General features: G+C 37.3%; 1 protein-coding gene across 1 annotated transcript in view; it reads right to left on the bottom strand.

The window, feature by feature from the left end:
• LOC147911146 (5'-3' exoribonuclease 2-like) overlaps window positions 1-18,551 on the bottom strand; it is a 61,588-nt gene that overhangs the window by 28,174 nt on the left and 14,863 nt on the right. Inside the window, exons 3-5 of the mRNA XM_087428497.1 lie at window positions 2,941-3,068; window positions 2,747-2,858; window positions 656-767 (exon numbers count right to left, since the gene is read on the bottom strand). Coding sequence (XP_087284623.1) covers window positions 656-767; window positions 2,747-2,858; window positions 2,941-3,068 — 352 coding nt within the window. The remainder of the gene's footprint in view (window positions 1-655; window positions 768-2,746; window positions 2,859-2,940; window positions 3,069-18,551) is intronic.

Raw genomic sequence — 18,551 nt, 5'->3', positions numbered from 1 at the left:
CTCTCTGAGCCTTAGCCAACTCCTACCTATGTACCCATCAGGAATTTCAAGGCTTTGAAGAATTGCAAAAATGGCCACATGCCACCCCTCCTCCTCGAAACTGAGAGAACCCTGGGTACCTCACTGCCCCGGTTCCTGCTACATCAATCTATACTGACAATGTGTGTGACTTGCTGAAAGCCTGGAAATATGGATCACATCATCCCAGGCCTCCTCATATAGACCTCTGAGTTCTAAGAGGAAGCAATAGGCAAGCTACCAAGACTGATTTGAGGAAAATCTTTACAGAATGGTAGCTTTCTAATAACCCCCCTTAGAAAAAAAGAAGTAAGAAGCACTTAAAATATTTCTATTTTACAGATATATAAAAGTTAGCAGAAGAGCCGCACTTGTCCTGAGAGGGACCGACAATCTGCTCTCCCTACCAGAATTCCCTCCTTGTATTCCCAAGTTTCTCTTTTACTGCAGAGTTTGGAAACAAATAGTGAAGAATTCCATTAACAACTTTTCCTCAACAGTGAACATAAATTTTCCTTGCATATTCTGGGATTCTAAGTAAATTAAAACCTTATCTATTTGTAAGAAAAAGTGGCCGCCCCTCCCCCTTCTGCATACATCTTATAAAAAGTCCACCTTCAAGACTCATTTTCTTTACCTTTTGCCAGTATTTCTTCCCTGACTCGCTGCTTCTCTACTGCTGCTTCCATTCCTTCCTTTGATGCTCTGAACCTCCTGGAACGCTGCTGGCTCATTTTAGCACGTGGTGCCTGAAAAACATGTATTTCATATTCACATAATATTATTCAAAATATTTGCAACTAAATCTGCACATTATTTTGAATCAGTTGTTGTTATAAAAATAGTACACTAAAATGGAAAAGGTAAGTAATATGTCTAATAATCCTTTCACCACAGACAGGAGATCCTGAGGACTTAAATTTGGACCAAGAACCTAAAAGCTGAGCTCAGTGAGTGACATATCAAATGGACAAACATCCTATGAAGCCACAGCACTTAACAGTGCAGTTAAGAGGCCACAGCACTTAACAGTGCAGTGCATGACCTAATGCCAATTCCACTGGGTTATGGTGCTTCAAAGCACCCAAGAAGAAAGCTCACTTTACTCAAAGACTCAGCCAGCATACAATGACTACAGAACCAGGATCAGGAAGAGCTTCCTTCTGTCCTTGCCTAAGAGGAAAGACGGTCTCCAAATGAGATCCACAATGCCCTATAAAAGCAAAAGAAAACTACTTGATCTGTAGGACCCCAAGGCACTTGCATTTTGTACTTCCCACAATAAGCTTCATAATCACCACTCTGTCTCTACAAGCACAGCAGGAGACAGGGAACAAGGTTTTTACCAAAAGTACTTTTAAATCATTCTAACCAAGTGAAATTTAAATCACTGGATAAACCTGAATGAAGTGAACTGGACTGTAAGATTCTGAAGTTACTGAACTGAGTTTTGGGGTTGGAAGGGACTCTGAAGTATCCTGTCTACAAAAAATAAGTTATTTTATATTCTCTTTTAAACAGTTCCCTTTTCTGTAAAATGAGACCACCTAATCTAATTCTTTCAAGCACCAAGTTCTATGATCTACATTTATATTTTAACAAAAAAACATGTTACAGACATGAGCACGTACACAACGCACACAAATATGTACATATTTTATACTTGATCTAGCAGTAAGGGCATACTGCAGTAAAGTTAAAAATTTTCTTCAAGAAACTTAGCTAATGTGAATTGGAATATGCTCCAAATAAGACATATTCCTGTTCCCTTTATTCTTTACTCCACTTTAACTACAACTTAACAAGTTATCAGGTAGCTAAGATTTTTCTTTGAGTAAAGAGAACCTCACAGAAAAGTTCATCTTCTTGGACCCAAAGTTTTCTGGATTTTCAAAATCATTCCATTAGCTACTACAATTGCAAAATCTAAACGATAAAGAGAATCTATTTGCATATGGCTAAATAAATTTAGGCTTATGATTTACCTTAATTTTCCTTGAACCCTGGTATATAGTTTGCTAATCAATTATAACCTAAGCTACTTGATATTATTATCATAGGTCAGTAAGTTATTCCCCTCTTAAGGTCCTGTGATGACTAATCACCGCCTATAGGATAAAATCCAAACTCCTGAGTGTGGCAGGTGAGGCCTTCTTCAAGTCATCACTCTACTTCCCTTTCCAATCTAAACTCCTACAGTTGCCCAAATATGTCAGTGTGATCACAGGCATGGAGAGTGTGTTTACCTGCCACATTTGAGAAGTCCAGAAGGTCCTCCCTCCCCATATCTGTCCCATCCATCCCCTTCCACTGCCCACCAATCTCCAATTATTCTTTATCCTTCAAGAAATGGGACAAAAGTCACCTCCTCTCTATCTTCCAACTCTCTTAGTAGCACTGACACCTTCTTCCCTCAACATGCTGCATGTGTTATCTAGTGCCTATAAAGTCCATAAATAACTAACCTCACTCATTTATCTAAGTCTCTGTCCCTTTACTGGGAAGCCCTTCAAAAGCAAGGGCAGTCACCAACATCCCCAGCATTTCACAGTACTTGGTACAAAACAGGCATAAAAAGTGTCTGAATGCATGACTGAAGGATGAGGCTTGCTTTCTCAAATTTACCACACTCAATATTTTTCTTTATTTAGCTGACTTTCATTCTAGACACTGGGAACACAGCAAAAACAAAAACGGAGAACTCTAAGTTAATTATTTTAGCACTGACCACTCCATCTCTTGCCATGTAGAGAAGTCGTCTTGGTCTTACTATATTGAAAAGTCTGTCAACGTATTCAAAAATTGCAACAATTGTTTCATCTTCGTTTTTTGGTGCTGGTCTATAATGATAAGCAAACAATGTAATATAACATAGTACTCCTCTGTAACTGGTGATGTCAGTGACAAAAACAGGTTACATACTTGTCTTCAGGATGAGTACAGGGATGGATGATTCCATTCATATCCAAATACAGATTACCAAACTCCACGTCATTTGGATTAGGTTTACTGGCATCAACAGGAACCTTTACACCATTGCATTCTTTTGGCTATGAGGAAATGATAATTAATAGTAGTTTGATTGTTCAAGTCTGAAATTGATATAACCTAGGCTCAGTATGTACCTGTGTTTCATTTCTGAATTGGAAATAAAACACTTTAAGCAATCTTTAAATTATAAGTTATCTTATTCCTTAAAGCAAACTGAAGTAGATATTTCATTTGTACAAAGTAGACAGCTTCCAACACAAGTTAATCTTCTCTATGTGGGGGATAGTTATCAAATTTCCAAATCATTCAGTTGTCCAAGCGAGAGAGCAGAGGGGGCACCTTAGAATTCTTTTCCCTTACCACCCATTCCAATAAGTCCTGTCAATTTAACATGCAAAACGCTAACAACATCAGGGCATCATCTCTCACCTACAAGACTGGAACGGTCTTCGTATGGACTGCCCACCTCTAGACTCTCCTGTCTCCAGCCTACCCTCTATGCTGCCAGAGTTTTTTTTTCTAAAATACAAATGTGGCTGCATTTTAATCTTGTCTGATTCTCCCAGTGATTCCCATAGTGGGTGTAAACCAATGAGCCTGGACCCATCCTAGTCTCCTGTCCCACCACAATATTGTTCAGGTCCACCCCATCTCGTCTAAGTTCCTGGAAAACGCTCTCATCTCTCAATGTCTTTGCACACTGCTTCCTCTCTATCAACACCCACTTCCTGAAATCTTAGAAATTTTCCAGGGTCAGACTCAGATCAAATGTCGTTCATTTTATAACACTTTGTACACATCTCCTAAGAAATTAACTGCTCTTCCTTCTGCATTTCCACAGAATTTTGCTTATTCACTTGTAGCACTTCCATGGTTTTATAATTAATTTGTCATTCCAACCCAGCTACACTGTGCATTCTTTAAGAGGTAAGGACTGTGCCTTACTCACTCCTGGAGGCACTCAATTATACTTTGGTGATAAACATTACCTTTGTCTTTTTCTCCCAGAGCTTCAGCAGATGATAAGAATATGAGATAGGTTTTTACTGTTACTAATAGTAAAAGTCACTTAAAAAATAATAGTTCCCCAACACATGCAAAGCATCATTTGTAACAGCAAAAAACTGTGAACAATTTAAAAGCCCACTATGTACATGCTACATCATGGATGAACCTCAAAAACATTCTATGTGAAAGCCAGTCATGAAAGACCACAAAAGATTCCATTTATATGATCCAGAATAAACAAACCTATAGAGACAGAAATAGATTAGCTTTAATCTGAGGGTAGAGGAAGGGGAAGGGAGATAGGAAGTAACCACAAGTGGGTACAACATTTCTTTTGGGAGTGATGTAAATGTCCTAAAATTAGATAATAGTGATTGTTGTACAACTCTGTATATATACTAAAAACCACTGAATTGTACGCTTTAAATGGGTGAACTTTATGGTATATAAATTATATCTCAATAAAGCTATTAAAAGTAGATAAATAAACGGTCAACTTAATTAGGAAAAAAAAGAGCCCAAAGAATGGATTAATAAACTGTGATATGTCCATATAGTAGAATATCAAATAGAAGTGAGATTCAAAGAAATAGAGCTGGATGGTCACAAATATATTGCTAAGACAAAAAAGCAAGCTGCAGAAGAACACATACAGGACACCACTTATCCAAAGTTATCAAACAGACAAAACAATATTAGGTATTGTTCAGGGATGAATACATATGCAATGAAAGCAAAATTAGCAAAGCAAAGGAATGATAAACACCAATTTCAGGACAGTGGTTATCTTGGAGAGAGAGGGAAAGGAATGAGATTGAGCTTCAGTTTGGATTTATAATTGGGAGAAAAGGATATCAAAAGAGATTTAAGGGCAGAATAGGGAAGAAGCTATCAGACAGTGTTCCATACCTCCATGCTATGAATCAGGAAAGAGGGGTTCAATCAGAAGCAGTGAATGGGATAAGTGGTAAGGAAAGCAGGAGGTCAATTTTTGGGGGTCTACTGAAAAAGATAACCTGATGACCCCCAAACATAACAAAACAAATTCTATGAAGGCAGGAGGCTCTCTGCCTATCCAACTAACCTCTACACTCCAAAGTCCACATTTTCCTCTCTCCTGCACCAAATAGACACCACACTCAGGAGAATCCAGACCCACTTTCTTTCTGCTCCCCAGGAAGCCAGATAGTTAGTATTTTAGACTTGTTGGCCATATGATCTTAGTTGCAACAACTCATATCTGCCTTTGTAGAGTGAAAGCAACCATAAAGAATACAGACATGAATGGGTATGGCTGTGTTTCAGTAAAACTTTATTTACAAAAACTGTACACTGGCTTGCTAACCTCGGCCCTAGTGCCTAGCACACCACTAGGCATATTGTAGCTCTTCAACGGATGTTGCGTATAGCTACATGAGAATTTCTACTTCCATTACCTAGAAAGTATAGCATGGGGAAGGGTGCATGGGGAGGTCCTAACTTTGAGAAAAGAGCTCCAGGCATTCCCAATAAGAAAACCGAACATACTTTCCTCTCAGGAGTTACTGTAGATATAGTCAACACATTAATTACGTAAACTTAGAGTTTCTTTCTTCAAGAGAAGATTTTGATGCTCACCAAAGGAACTCACTCCTCAAGAGCCTTGCCAAACACAAGCCAACGTGTCTCCTGCTGCATTCAAGAGATCCTCAATCAAAGGGCAGCTAAAAGCAGAGCCACTCTGAACCCTAAAAACAATTCATTTCAAAGAACTTTTCAATATCTCTTGGATTTACCAGATGATAAACTGAGCACACACTGCAGCCTTCCCTTTTTACTCCAAGACCACATGAAAGACTAAAAACAAACAAATAATCACAACTGCATAACTGTACTGGAATACCAGAAGAACCCTCTGCGGCCGAGAAACCATGAGGGATGCCTGAAATGTGGAAAACTAGATCTGACAAGATGGAGCACACAGCCTAAAACATGCAGAGAGGAGTTCGGCAGCCAAGCAGTGGGAGAACACAGGCTCCAGGCCCAGAGAGGGGGCTCAAGGGATAGTCTCTGGATGATCCATCACCACCAGCAGCAGGAAGAGCCAGGTGGGTCAACCCCTGCACTCTCCGCTCACCGCCTCAGGTCCCACGTGCACCAGGCAACTTGAGACAGGCATTCCCAGAAAACACGGGTGCTTGAGCAGGAAAAGCAGTGCAGTGCTCTGGCTCACGAGCAGTTCCCCAGAGGAACAGGGAGCACATCTACCCAGAGGGCTGGCAGTCAAGCTGTTCCGCCAAGCAGGAATCCCACTTCTCTTCCACTTCACAGAAAAAGAAAGGGATCTATTTATCCCTAATAGGCAGTTGGGAAATTATCCTATTTGTACACAAAGATGCCAAGGAATCAAGATAAAGAAGATATTTTAAGGGCCGGCCCCATGGCTCAGCGGTTAAGTGCACGCGCTCCACTACTGGCGGGCCGGGTTCGGATCCCGGGCGAGCACCGACGCACCGCTTCTCTGGCCATGCTGAGGCCACGTCCCACATACAGCAACTAGAAGGATGTACAACTATGACATACAACTATCTACTGGGGCTTTGGGGAAAAAAAAAAAAAAAGGAGGATTGACAATAGATGTTAGCTCAGAGCCGGTCTTCCTCAGCAAAAAGAGGAGGATTAGCACGGATGTTAGCTCAGGGCTGATCTTCCTCACAAAAAAATAAATAAATAAAACTGTTTAAAAAAAAAAGAAGATATTTAAAGAATTAAAGATGGTACAAACATGCAAATAGTGAGTCTGTATAAAAATACACTCCACAGGTTTTGAAATAAACCCCCAAAATGAATTTCACACCAACTTACTCTTCCAATCTTATAATAAGGCTTTCTGGCTCCTCAAATGTAAAGCTGAAACCACTACTGTTAGTGATAGCTAAGTGTATGCATTTTTGTGTAAACCTGCACAGTATTTAACAGCAGCATTAGAAAATCATGAATCATGCCTGAGGTTCCACTGTAACATTGAGTTCTCACTACTAGAAGTCAGATGCCAAACTACAGCATTTGGTTTTAGATTTCCCTTAAAGCAGCTTGGAACTCAAGAACTGCAGAACATGGGTGATATTTTGGGGAGAAATGGTCAAAAGGCTAAGGAAAATTTCAAATTGCAGTATTTTGGTTAAAAATTCAGGCCATAAATTCCGGTACAGTTGCCAAATAGAAAATTTTAACATCTTTAGTGATTAGTATTTTTTCAAGTAGTATGTATCTTAGGTCCTCATTTTTATACCGTGTTAGTCAACAAGGACTATTAATTATCACTAACATTTACAAAGCACTTAAAATGTGATAGGCACTGTTCTAAGGGATTCTACTCATGGATTATTCCCCTCTCTCCTCACAAGAACCCTGTGAGGTACAGAGTAGCCCACTTATAAATGAGAACACAAATGCTTAGAGGGGTTAAGTGGCTTCTCCAAAGTCACACTACTGCCAAGGGACCCAGCAGTCTGAATCAGAGCTGGGATCTTAACCAGTATGTTAGACTGATTGATTATAATTTCACTAGATTCAACATGAATTTATTGAACATTTATAATGTGCATCAAGGACTACAGCCAGTGCTACATAGGACACAAAATATGTAAAACGTGTGAAATTGATCCTCGCTCTCTAAGACACAAAATAACACTGGAGAGATCAACTTCCAGCATGACAGCGTGAGTAGCTCTGCTCACCTGCTTCTCAGGGAAACTAGTGAATTTTTTTAAAAAATAACACCATTTAAAGCCTTTGGAAACGGTCCTAGGGCAAGACAGCAATCTAGTCACAAAAGCCTAAGAAAATTCAGCATTGACAATACAACAGAGCATGGAAAAGTTTCAACCTAAAGACACTCTCAAGAACAGTGCAAGTTGTGGTGAAAAGCAAGTGGGAAGAGAATCCTGGATCTAATGAAGATACAGCCCAGACTATAGGCCAGCTAGTTTGTAGGAGAGAACCAGCGAATAAGACAGCTGGGAAGAGCCCTCTTGGGGTTCGTACAAGTACCAAACATTAACCTCAGAAACTAATCCCTGGCAGGAGCCACAATTTGACTGGATTAGTCTGTAGAGGAATTTATGCCCCAGGGCACTGCTGAAAACAACACAGCAATGGGCCACAATTAGTGGAGGTTAACTGCTGGGTGTAATGAGGGCAAGAGTGGGAGAGAGTCCTACCTGTACCTGTCATCCTAGGGTGGCTCTGGGCAGGCCCCAAACTGCACCACCCAGAGAAGCAATATCAGAGGTCTAACACAGTGAGGAAGAAATACATCTCACTAAAATAATCCAGATGGTATATAAACAAACAACAGTAACAAGCCCTGAAAGAGTCTGGGGGTGGGGGGCCAACACCCAGAGTTGTTACAATATGTTATCTAAAATGTCCTATTTATAGCAAAAAACTACCAGGCATGGAGAAAAACAGAAAAGTATGACCCATACACTGGGTAAAAGGCAGGCAACAGAAACTGCCTGTGAGAGCATCCAGATGTTAGATTTAACAGAACAGAGTTTAAAGTAGCTATTATAAGTATGTTCATAGAACTAAAGAGATGCATGTAAAAGAAGTTATGATGACAATTTATATCAAATAGAGAATATCAACAAAGATAAAAATTACAAAAAGGAAACAAGTGGAAATTCTGGAGTTGAAAACTACAGTAACTGAAATCAAAAATTCAACTAGAGGGGCTTGACAGTACATTTGAATTGGCGAAAGAATTAGCAAACTTAGATACATTAATAGAATTTATGCAAGCTGAAGAGCAGAGAGAAATAAGAATGAAGAAAAATAAACAGAGCCTGAGAGAAATACGGGACCAATTCAACGCACGAACATACACAGAACTGGAGTACTGAAAGGAGAGGAGAGAAAGGAGCAGAAAAAATATTCAAGGAAATAATAACCCCAAACTTCCCAAATTTATTAAAAAACAATAACTTATACACGCAGGAAGCTCTAAGAAATCCAAGTAAGATAAACACAAAGATACCCACAAACGGACACATCAGAGTAAAACATGCTGGAGGTAAAGACAAGGAGAAAAATCTTTAAAAGAATCAAGAGGAAAAATGACGAGTCACTTACAAGGAAAGCCAATAAGACGGACAGCTGGCTTCCAGCAGAAACAATGGAGGCCAGAAGGCAGTGGGAGAGCACATAGAAAGTGCTGAAGGAAAAAACGTTAACTAAGAATTCTATATTCAGGAAAGGTACTGTTCAAAAATGAAGAAAAAATAAAGCCTTTGCCAGATAAAAATTGAGAGAATTCATTGCTAGTAGACCTGATTTACAAGAAATACTAAAGAAAGTTCTTCAGGCTGAAAACAAGTGACCCCAGTAAAGGTAATTATACATATTTTTTATCCTTTCTATTCTTAACTGATTTAAAAACCAATTGTATAAAATAATATCACACAATGTATCATGGCTTAAAATGCACAATATAAGTGTAATATATTTCCTATAACAGCCCAAAAGGAGGTGGATGGAAGCAAAGTTGCAATGAGATAAGCAAATGACTGCAGATGGTAAAATAATAATTATAACAATGCAATGTTGAGTTTGTAACATTAACAGATATAATACATATAACAACAATACCAAAAAAAAAAGGGAAAATGGGAATCAAGCTACATAGCAGTAATGGTTCTATATATTACCGAAATTAAGGTAGTACAAATCTAAAGCTGATAAGACGTATATAGTAAACCCTAGAGCAATTACTTAAAAAAATTCAAAGAAAAAAAAAAACTAAAAAAAAGATCACTAGTGAAATTAAAATGCTACATTAGAAAATACATATAGAAAACAAAAACTAAAATGGCTATCAGTTACTCTATCAGTAACATTAAATGTGAATAGATTGAACAATCAAAAGGGAAAGATTGTTAGATGGGATTTAAAAAAAACATGATCCAACTATATGTTGTCTACAGGAGACACACGAGATTCACAGAGACAAAAACACTGAAAGTAAATGGATGGGGAAAATATCATGCAAACAGCAGCCACAAGAAAGCTGGAGTGGCTGCACTAACATCAGACAAAATAGACTTTAAAACAAGAATACCAGAGAGAGTGACATTTTATAATGATGAAATGGTCAATAGTTCAAGACATAACAATTAAAAACATATATGCATCTATTAGCGGAGCATTGAAATACATGAACCTTTTAATAGAAATGAAAACAGACAATTCAACAATAGTTGGAGACTTCAATACCCCACTTTCAGTAATGTATAGAACAATTAGACAGAAGATCAACATGGAAACAGACGACTTGAACAACACTACAAACCAACCAGATCTAACAGAATTCTACAGAGCACTCCATCCAACAACAGAATATACATTCTCAAGTACATAGGGAACATTCTCCAGAACAGATCAAATGTTGGGCTATAGAACAAACCCCAATAAATTTAAAAGCATAAAAATAATACAAAGTATGTTCTCCAACCATAATAAAATAAAATTAGAAATCAATAGTAGGAATAAATTTGGCAAATTCATAAATATGTGGGAATTAAACAACACACTCATGAATAACCAATGAGTCGAAGAAGAAATCTAAAGGGAAATCAGAAAACGTTGGTTCTTTGAAGAGATCAACACAATTGACAAACCTCTGTCCAGCCTGACCAAGAAAAAGAGAGAAGATTCAAATTACTTGAATCAAAAACAAAAGAGAGAAAACAACACTAAGATATCACCTCACGCCCCTTAGAATGGCTATAATCACCAAGCCAAAAAACAACAAACACTGGAGAGGATGTGGAGAAACAGGAACCCTCATACACAGCTGGTGGGAATGCAAACTGGTGCAGCCTCTATGGAAAACGGTATGGAGATTCCTCAAAGAATTAAAAATAGAGATGCCCTATGATCCAGCTATCCCACTACTGGGAATCTATCCAACGAACCTGAAATCAACAATCCAAAGGGCCTTATGCACCCCTATGTTCATTGCAGCATTATTCACCATAGCCAAGAAGTGGAAGCAACCTAAGTGTCCCTCGACTGATGACTGGATCAAGAAAATGTGGTATATATATACAATGGAATACTATTCAGCCATAAAAAAAGACAAAATCGTCCCATTTGCAACAACATGGATGGGCCTGGAGGGTATTATGTTAAATGAAGTAAGCCAGAAAGAGAAAGACAAACACTGTATGAGCTCACTCATATGTGGAATATAAATCAACAGATGGACAGAGAAAACTGTATTGTGGTTACCAGGGGCAATGGGGGTGGGGGTGGGCACAAGGGGTGAAGGGAGACATATATATGGTGATGGACAAACAAAAACGTACAACCCAAAATTTCACGATGTTAAAAACTATTAAAACATCAATAAAAAAAAAAGACAAAACTGGAGGAAAAAAAAGAAAAAGAGAGGACAAGATTACCAACCTTACAGAAACAAAAAGGATTATAAACAAATACTATGAATAATAGTACACAAATTAGATAACTTAGATGAAATACACAAATTACTAGAAAAACACAAACTACAAAAATGACTCAAGATAATCTGAATAAACCTACAATAAGTGAAGAGATTGAATCAGTAATCCACAAACTATGCACAAAGAAAAGCCCAGGCCTAAATGGTTTCACCGCTGAAATCTACCAAACACTCAAGGAAGAATTAACACCAATTCTTCCAAAGAAAAAAAAAAAAAAGAAGAGGAAGAAACACTTTCCAACACATTTTATGGGACTAATATTACCCCGATACCAAAATCAGACAAAGATGTCACAAGAAAGCAAAACTACAGGGGCCAGCCTGGTGGCGTAGAGATTAAGTTTCCACGCTCCACTGTGGCGGCCCAGGGTTCACAGGTTTGGATCCCGGGTATGGACTGATGTACCGCTTGTCAAGCCATGCTATGGCGGTGTCCCATATGAAAAAAAATAAATAGAGGAAGATGGGCACGGATGTTACCCCAGGGCCAATCTTCCTCCGCAAGGAGAGGTACATTGGCAACGGATGTTAGCTCAGGGCTAATCTTCCTCACCAAAAAAAAAAAAAAAGAAAGAAAGAAAACAAAACTACAGACTAATATCTCTTACGAACATAGATGTAAAAGTCCTCAACAAAATACTAGCAAACTGAATCTAGCAATATATAAAAAGAATTATACACCATGACCAAGTGGGATTTATCCTAGGGATGCAAAGTTGGTTTAACATCCAAAAATAATTAATGTAATACATCATACAAATAGAATGGAAAACAAAAAATCACAAGACCATCTCAGCAGATGTAGGAAAAAGCATTTGACAAAATCCAACACGCTTTCATGATTTAAAAAAAAACTCAATAAACTAGGAACAGAAGGGAAGTTCCTCAATATAAAGGGCATCTACAAAAAATCTCCAGTTAACATCATACTTAATGGTGACATACTGGATGGTTTCCCTTTAAGATTAGGAACAAGACAAAGATTTCCACTCTTGCCATTTCTATTCTAAATTGTAGCGGAGGTTCTAACCAGGGCAATCAGGCAAGAAAAAGAAATAAAAGGCATCTATATCGGAAAGGAGGAGGTAAAACTATCTCTATTTGCATGAAGTGATCCTGTATATAGAAAATCCTAAGCAATCTACCAAAAAACTCTTAGAAGTAATAAATGAGTTCAGCAAGGTTGCAGGATACAAGATCAATATACAAAACCCAATTGAATTTCTATACATTTGCATTGAAAAACCCAAAAGTAAAATTAAGAAAACAATTCCATTCACAATAGTATCCAAAACCAGGAATAAATTAACCAAAGAAATGCAAAACTTATACTCTGAAGTTGATTCTAAATTCATACGGAATTCTAAGGCAACAAGCTACCACTAACAAAACAATTCTGAAAAAGAAGAATAAATAGTGTAAGACTCATACTTCCCAATTGCGAAAGTTACTACAAAGCAACAGTTGTCAAGACAGTGTGGTACTGGTACAAGGACAAACATACAGATCAATGGAACAGAACTGAAAGACCAGAAATAAACCTATACACCTATGGTCAACTCATTTTTCACAAGGGTGCCAATGGTGCTGTGACAATTGAATAGCTATACGCAAAAGAATGAAGTCAGACCCTAACCTTATCCCATAAGCAAAAGTTTATTCAAAACGGATCATACACTTAAATTGAAGAGCTAAAACTATAAAACACGTAGAAGAACACACAGGCATAAATCTTCATGACCTTGTATTTGGCAATGGACTCTTAGATCTGACACCAAAAGCAGAAGCAACTAAATAAATGAATAAATAAGTTAAACTTCATCATCAAAATTAAGAACTTTTAAGCTTCAAAAGACACTATCAAGAATGTGGAAAGACAATCTAGAATGGGAAAAAATATCTGCAAATCATATATCTAATGAGGAACTTGTATTCGGAACATATATTAAAAAGCTCTTGGGGCCAGCCCGGTGGTGTAGCGGTTAAGTTCGCGCGCTCCACTTTGGCGGCCCAGGGTTCATGGGTTCTGATCCCAGGCACAGACCAACGTACCACGTATCAAGTCATGCTGTGGCTGCGTCCATATAAAGTAGAGGAAGACAGGCATGGATGTTAGCCCAGGCCCAATCTTCCTCAGCAAGAAGAGAAGGATTGGCAACAGAAGTTAGCTCAGGGCTGATCTTCCCCACCTCCTCCCCCAAAACAACTTCTTACAATTCAGTAATAAAAAGACAACCCAATTTAAAAATAGGCAAAGAATCTGAACAGCTATTTCTCCAAAGAAGATATACAAATGGCCAATAAGCACATGAAAAGATGCTCAGTATCATTAGTCATAAGGGAAACGCAAATCAAAACCACAATAAGATACCACTTCATACCCACTAGAATGGCTAAAATTAAAAAAGTTAGATAACAAGTGTTAGTGAGAATGTGGAGAAACTGGAACCCTCAAACACTGCCACAGGAATGTAAAATGTTGCAGCCACTTTGGAAAATAGTCTGGCAGTTTCTCAAATAATTAAACATAGAGCTACCATGTAACCCAGCAATTCTACTCCTAGGTATATATCCAACAAATGGAAACGTGTCCACACAGAAACTTGTACATGAATGTAACAGCATCACTCATAATAGTCAAAAGGTGGAAACAACCCAAATGTCCACTGACACACAAACAGACAAACAAAATGTGGTATATCCACACAATGAAACATTATTTGGTCATAAAAAAGGATGAGATACTGACATATGCTACAACATAAATGTACCTTGAAAATATAATGCTAAGTGAAAGAAGCCAACCAAAAAAAAAAAAAAAAAAACATATACTATATGATTCTATTCATAGGAAAGTCAGAATAGGGAAATCTATAGAGACAAAAAGTAGCTTAGTGGTTGCTTAGGGATGGGGTAAACAGGGTCAGGGGATAAAGGGATGGTAGCTGAAGGGTTCAGGCTTCTTTTTGAGGTGATGAAAATATTCTAAAATTTACTGTGGTGATGGTTACACACATCTGTGAATATATAAAAAAACCACTGAATTATAAACTTTAAATGGGTGAATTGTATGGTATGTGAATCATATCTCAATAAAGCTGCCTAAAAAATGTAGTAGCCAGCTCCAAAAAAAAACATCATAGTGAAGAAAGCAGAATGTAGGGTCAGGGAGCAACGTCGCTTTTGTTCATTATTCATCCTTCCTGCCCTTAAAGCCATGCCTGCATGTTTGCAAAAAAAAAAGGACTAAATGAAGTAGACGAGTGACAGGAAAAAAGCAGGGTAGGAAACCTGGATTTCACCACATGAAAAGAGCACAATTCTACACTATGCAATGTCACCAAAAATTAGACATAAAAATATCCTCACTTACACCTGGACATACAAACTACTAAAAACTAACTTACCAAATAAATTTCTGAAACATCAAATGAGTCTGTGTAAGGCATTGTTTGAAGAACTTAACTTGTATTAATTGATTTAACCCACACAACCACCCTATGTGGTACATATATAGCTCATCTTCATTATTTACAAGTTCCATATTTGTGAATTCACCTACTCACTAAAATTTGTTTGGAATCCCAAATCAGTATTTGCAGCATTCTCATGGTCATTCGCAAACATGAGCAGAGCAGTGAAAAATTTCAGTCTATCAACACACACGTTCCAGTTGAAGTCAAACAAGGTGACACTCTGCCTTATTTCAGCTCTCATACAGAAATGACCAGAGGATAGACATGGTAGGGAGCAGTGTGGTGTAATGCAAGAAGCTCCAGTTCTTTCGAGTTTAGGAGAGTTTAAGTCATTTTCTCAAGATCAGAAAGCTAACGAATGGAGGACTGTATGAGCCAAGGACACAAAGTGAAGAAATTGATGGTTGAATGAATTAATAGTTAAAAGGCTAAAAAAAGAGATAAAACGAGATCATAAAAAATACTTAAACCAAAAGAAAAAGAAATGGAGAACGGAAACAAAAAACAGATGAGACAGAAAACAAACAGTAAGATGACAGATTTAAATCTAACCATATCAATAATCACATTCAACGTAAATGTTCTAAATGCCCCAATTACAAGGCAGAGATTGTGAAAACAGTGTGGCAGTTCCTCAAAAAGGTAAACACGGAATTACCATATGATGTTGCAATTCCACTCATAGGTATATACCCAAAGAAATGAAAGCAGGAATCACTCACAGGTATACACCCAAAGCATTGATGTGGCATACAGATACTTGTCCACCAATGATCACAGCAGCATTATTCACAATAGTCAAAAGGTAAAAATAACCCAAGTGTCCAAACAAAATGTGATAAACACATACAATGGGATATTAGTCAACCTTAAAGATGATGAAACTCTGATATATACTAAACATGGATGAAACTAGAAAACATGCTAAGTGAAATAAGCCAGACACAAAATGCCAAATACTATATGATTCCACTCATCTTAGGTACCTAGAATAGGCAAATTCATAAGACAGAAGGTAGGGGAGAAGGGAGAACGGGGAATTATTGTGTAATGGGTATAGAGGTTCTGTTTAGGATGATGAAAAAGTTACAGAAATGAAGAGTCACAATGGTTTCACAATATTGTAAATGTACTTAATGTCACTGAATTCTAAACCTTATAAAGGTTAAAATGGCAATTTTTATGTTGCGTATATTTTGCCACAATAAAAAAAAAAAGGGCAGAGATCATCAAACTATAAAAAAGCAAGACCCAAGTGTATGTTGCCTACAAAAACAAACACTTTAAATATAAAGACACAAACAGGCTAAAAGTAAAAGGATGGCAATAGACCGTGCCAGCACTAGTCAAAAGATCTGGCTACATTAATACTGGACAAAGTAGACTTCAGAGCAAAGAATATTACCAGGGATAAAGAGGACCACTTTATAATGATAAAGGAGTACATTCATCAAGAAGACATAACAATCCTAAGCATTTACGTACCTAATAAAAGAGCTTCAAAATGCAAGGAGCAAAAAACAATGGAACTAAAAGAAGAAACAGACAAATCCAAAAAATTATAATAGGAGATTTCCACACCCCTACCAATAATTGACAGAACAAGGAGACAGAAAATCAGTAAATGTTGTTCAAGTCTTTCATATCCTATCAACAAACGTGATAACATTTATAGAACACTCCACGCAATAACAGCAGCACATCTATCTTTTTAAAGTCAAAATGAAACATTTACCAAGACCACATCCTGGGACATACAACAAATCAGATAAGCTTTTAAAAGATTCAAATTATGCAAAGCATGTTCTCTGACAGGGGAACTAAATTAGAAATCAATAACAGAAAAAAAGTCTGGAAAATCCCCCAAATATTTGAAAATTAAATAATACTCTTCTAAATAAGCAATGGGTCAAAGAAGAAGTCAAAGAGGATATCAGGAAATATTTGTTACTGAATGAAAATGAAAACACAACATGTCATTATTTGTGGCATAGAGTTGAAACAGTATCTAGAAGGCTGTTTATGGCACTCAACACCTTTATTAGAGAAAATGCAACGTACCAAAGCAATGACCTAAGTTTCCACCTTAAGAAAGAAGGACAAGAAACGCAAACTAAACACAAAGTGAGTGTAAGAAACAAATAAGAGCAGAAGTTGATGAAAAAGAAAACAGAAAAACAACAGAGAAAAATCAGTGAAACCAAAAGCTAGTTCTTTGAGATCAGTCTAGCCAGACTATTAATGGAACAAAAGAGAAAAGACAAAATTAGTATCAGAAATAAGAGAGGAGACATCACCACATTTTCTATCAATAGGAAAAGGATAATAAGGAATACTATGAACAACTTTTGTCAACACATTTGACTACTCAGATGAAATGGAAAAAACCTGTGAAAGTTAAAAATTACAACAGCTCATTCAAAAAGAAACAGATAATCTGAATGGCTCTATATCTACAAAAGAAATTGAATTTGTAGACAAAAACCTTCCCCCAAAACTTCAGGCCCAGAAAGCTTCACTGGTGAATTCTACCAAATATTTAAGCAAGAAATAACACCAATTCTAGACACACCCTTCCAGAAAACTGGGGAGGGTATATACCGCACAGCTCAACCTGAGGCCAAGGTTACTCAAAAACTAAAACTAGACAAAGACATTTCAAGAACACTACAGACAAATATCCTTTTTGAACATAAATGTAAAAATGTAAATCAAGAAATCTTTAGCAAATTGAATCCAACAGTATATAAAAATAATATACCATGACCAAGTGGGATTTACCCAAGGAATGCAAGGCGAGTTTAACATTTTTTCAAAATCAATGTAATTCATCATATTAAAAAACTAAAAACAGAAACCATGGGATGAATTAAAACTATAAAACATCTCTAAGAAAACACAAGAGAGAATCTTAGTGACCTTGGCTTTGGCAAAGATTGTTAAATACAATACAAAGAGCGGAAATATAAAAAAATATATATAAAACAGACTTCATTAAAATTAAAAACTTCTGTTCTTTGCACTGGTAAGAAGTAAAAAGGTAAGCCACAGAGTAGGAGAAAATACCGGCAAAAGATAGATCAACACGTAAGAAACTCTACAATTCAATAAGACAAACAACCCAACTTAAAAATGAGCAAAAGATCTGAATAGACACCTTGCTCGAGAAGATATACAGCACGCAAATAAGCACCTGAAAAGATGGTCAACATCATCTGTCATCAGGCAAATGAAAATTAAAATGACAACGAGATAACACTAGACTAGAATGGCTAAAACTCAAAAAGACTAACCAGACTAAGTGCTGGAGAGGGAGTGGAGCAACTAGAACCTGCACACATGCTGGCGGCAATGTAAAATCGTACAACCACTTTGGAAAACAGCTTGGCAAGTTTTTAACTAATCACACACCTACCACACAATTCAACCATTTCACTCCTGAGTATTTTCTCTAAAGAAATGAAAGCACATGTCCACACAAAGACTTGTACACCAATGTTCACAGAAGTTTTTTTGTTTAATAGCCCAAAACTAGAAACAATCCAAATGTTCCT

This window comes from Ceratotherium simum, unplaced genomic scaffold (assembly GCF_057802395.1).
Source record: "Ceratotherium simum simum isolate JZ-2026a unplaced genomic scaffold, ASM5780239v1 HiC_scaffold_58, whole genome shotgun sequence".
Classification (NCBI taxonomy): domain Eukaryota; kingdom Metazoa; phylum Chordata; class Mammalia; order Perissodactyla; family Rhinocerotidae; genus Ceratotherium; species Ceratotherium simum.
Note: the sequence above shows the minus strand (reverse complement) of the source record. Positions and strands in the feature narration are given on the sequence as shown.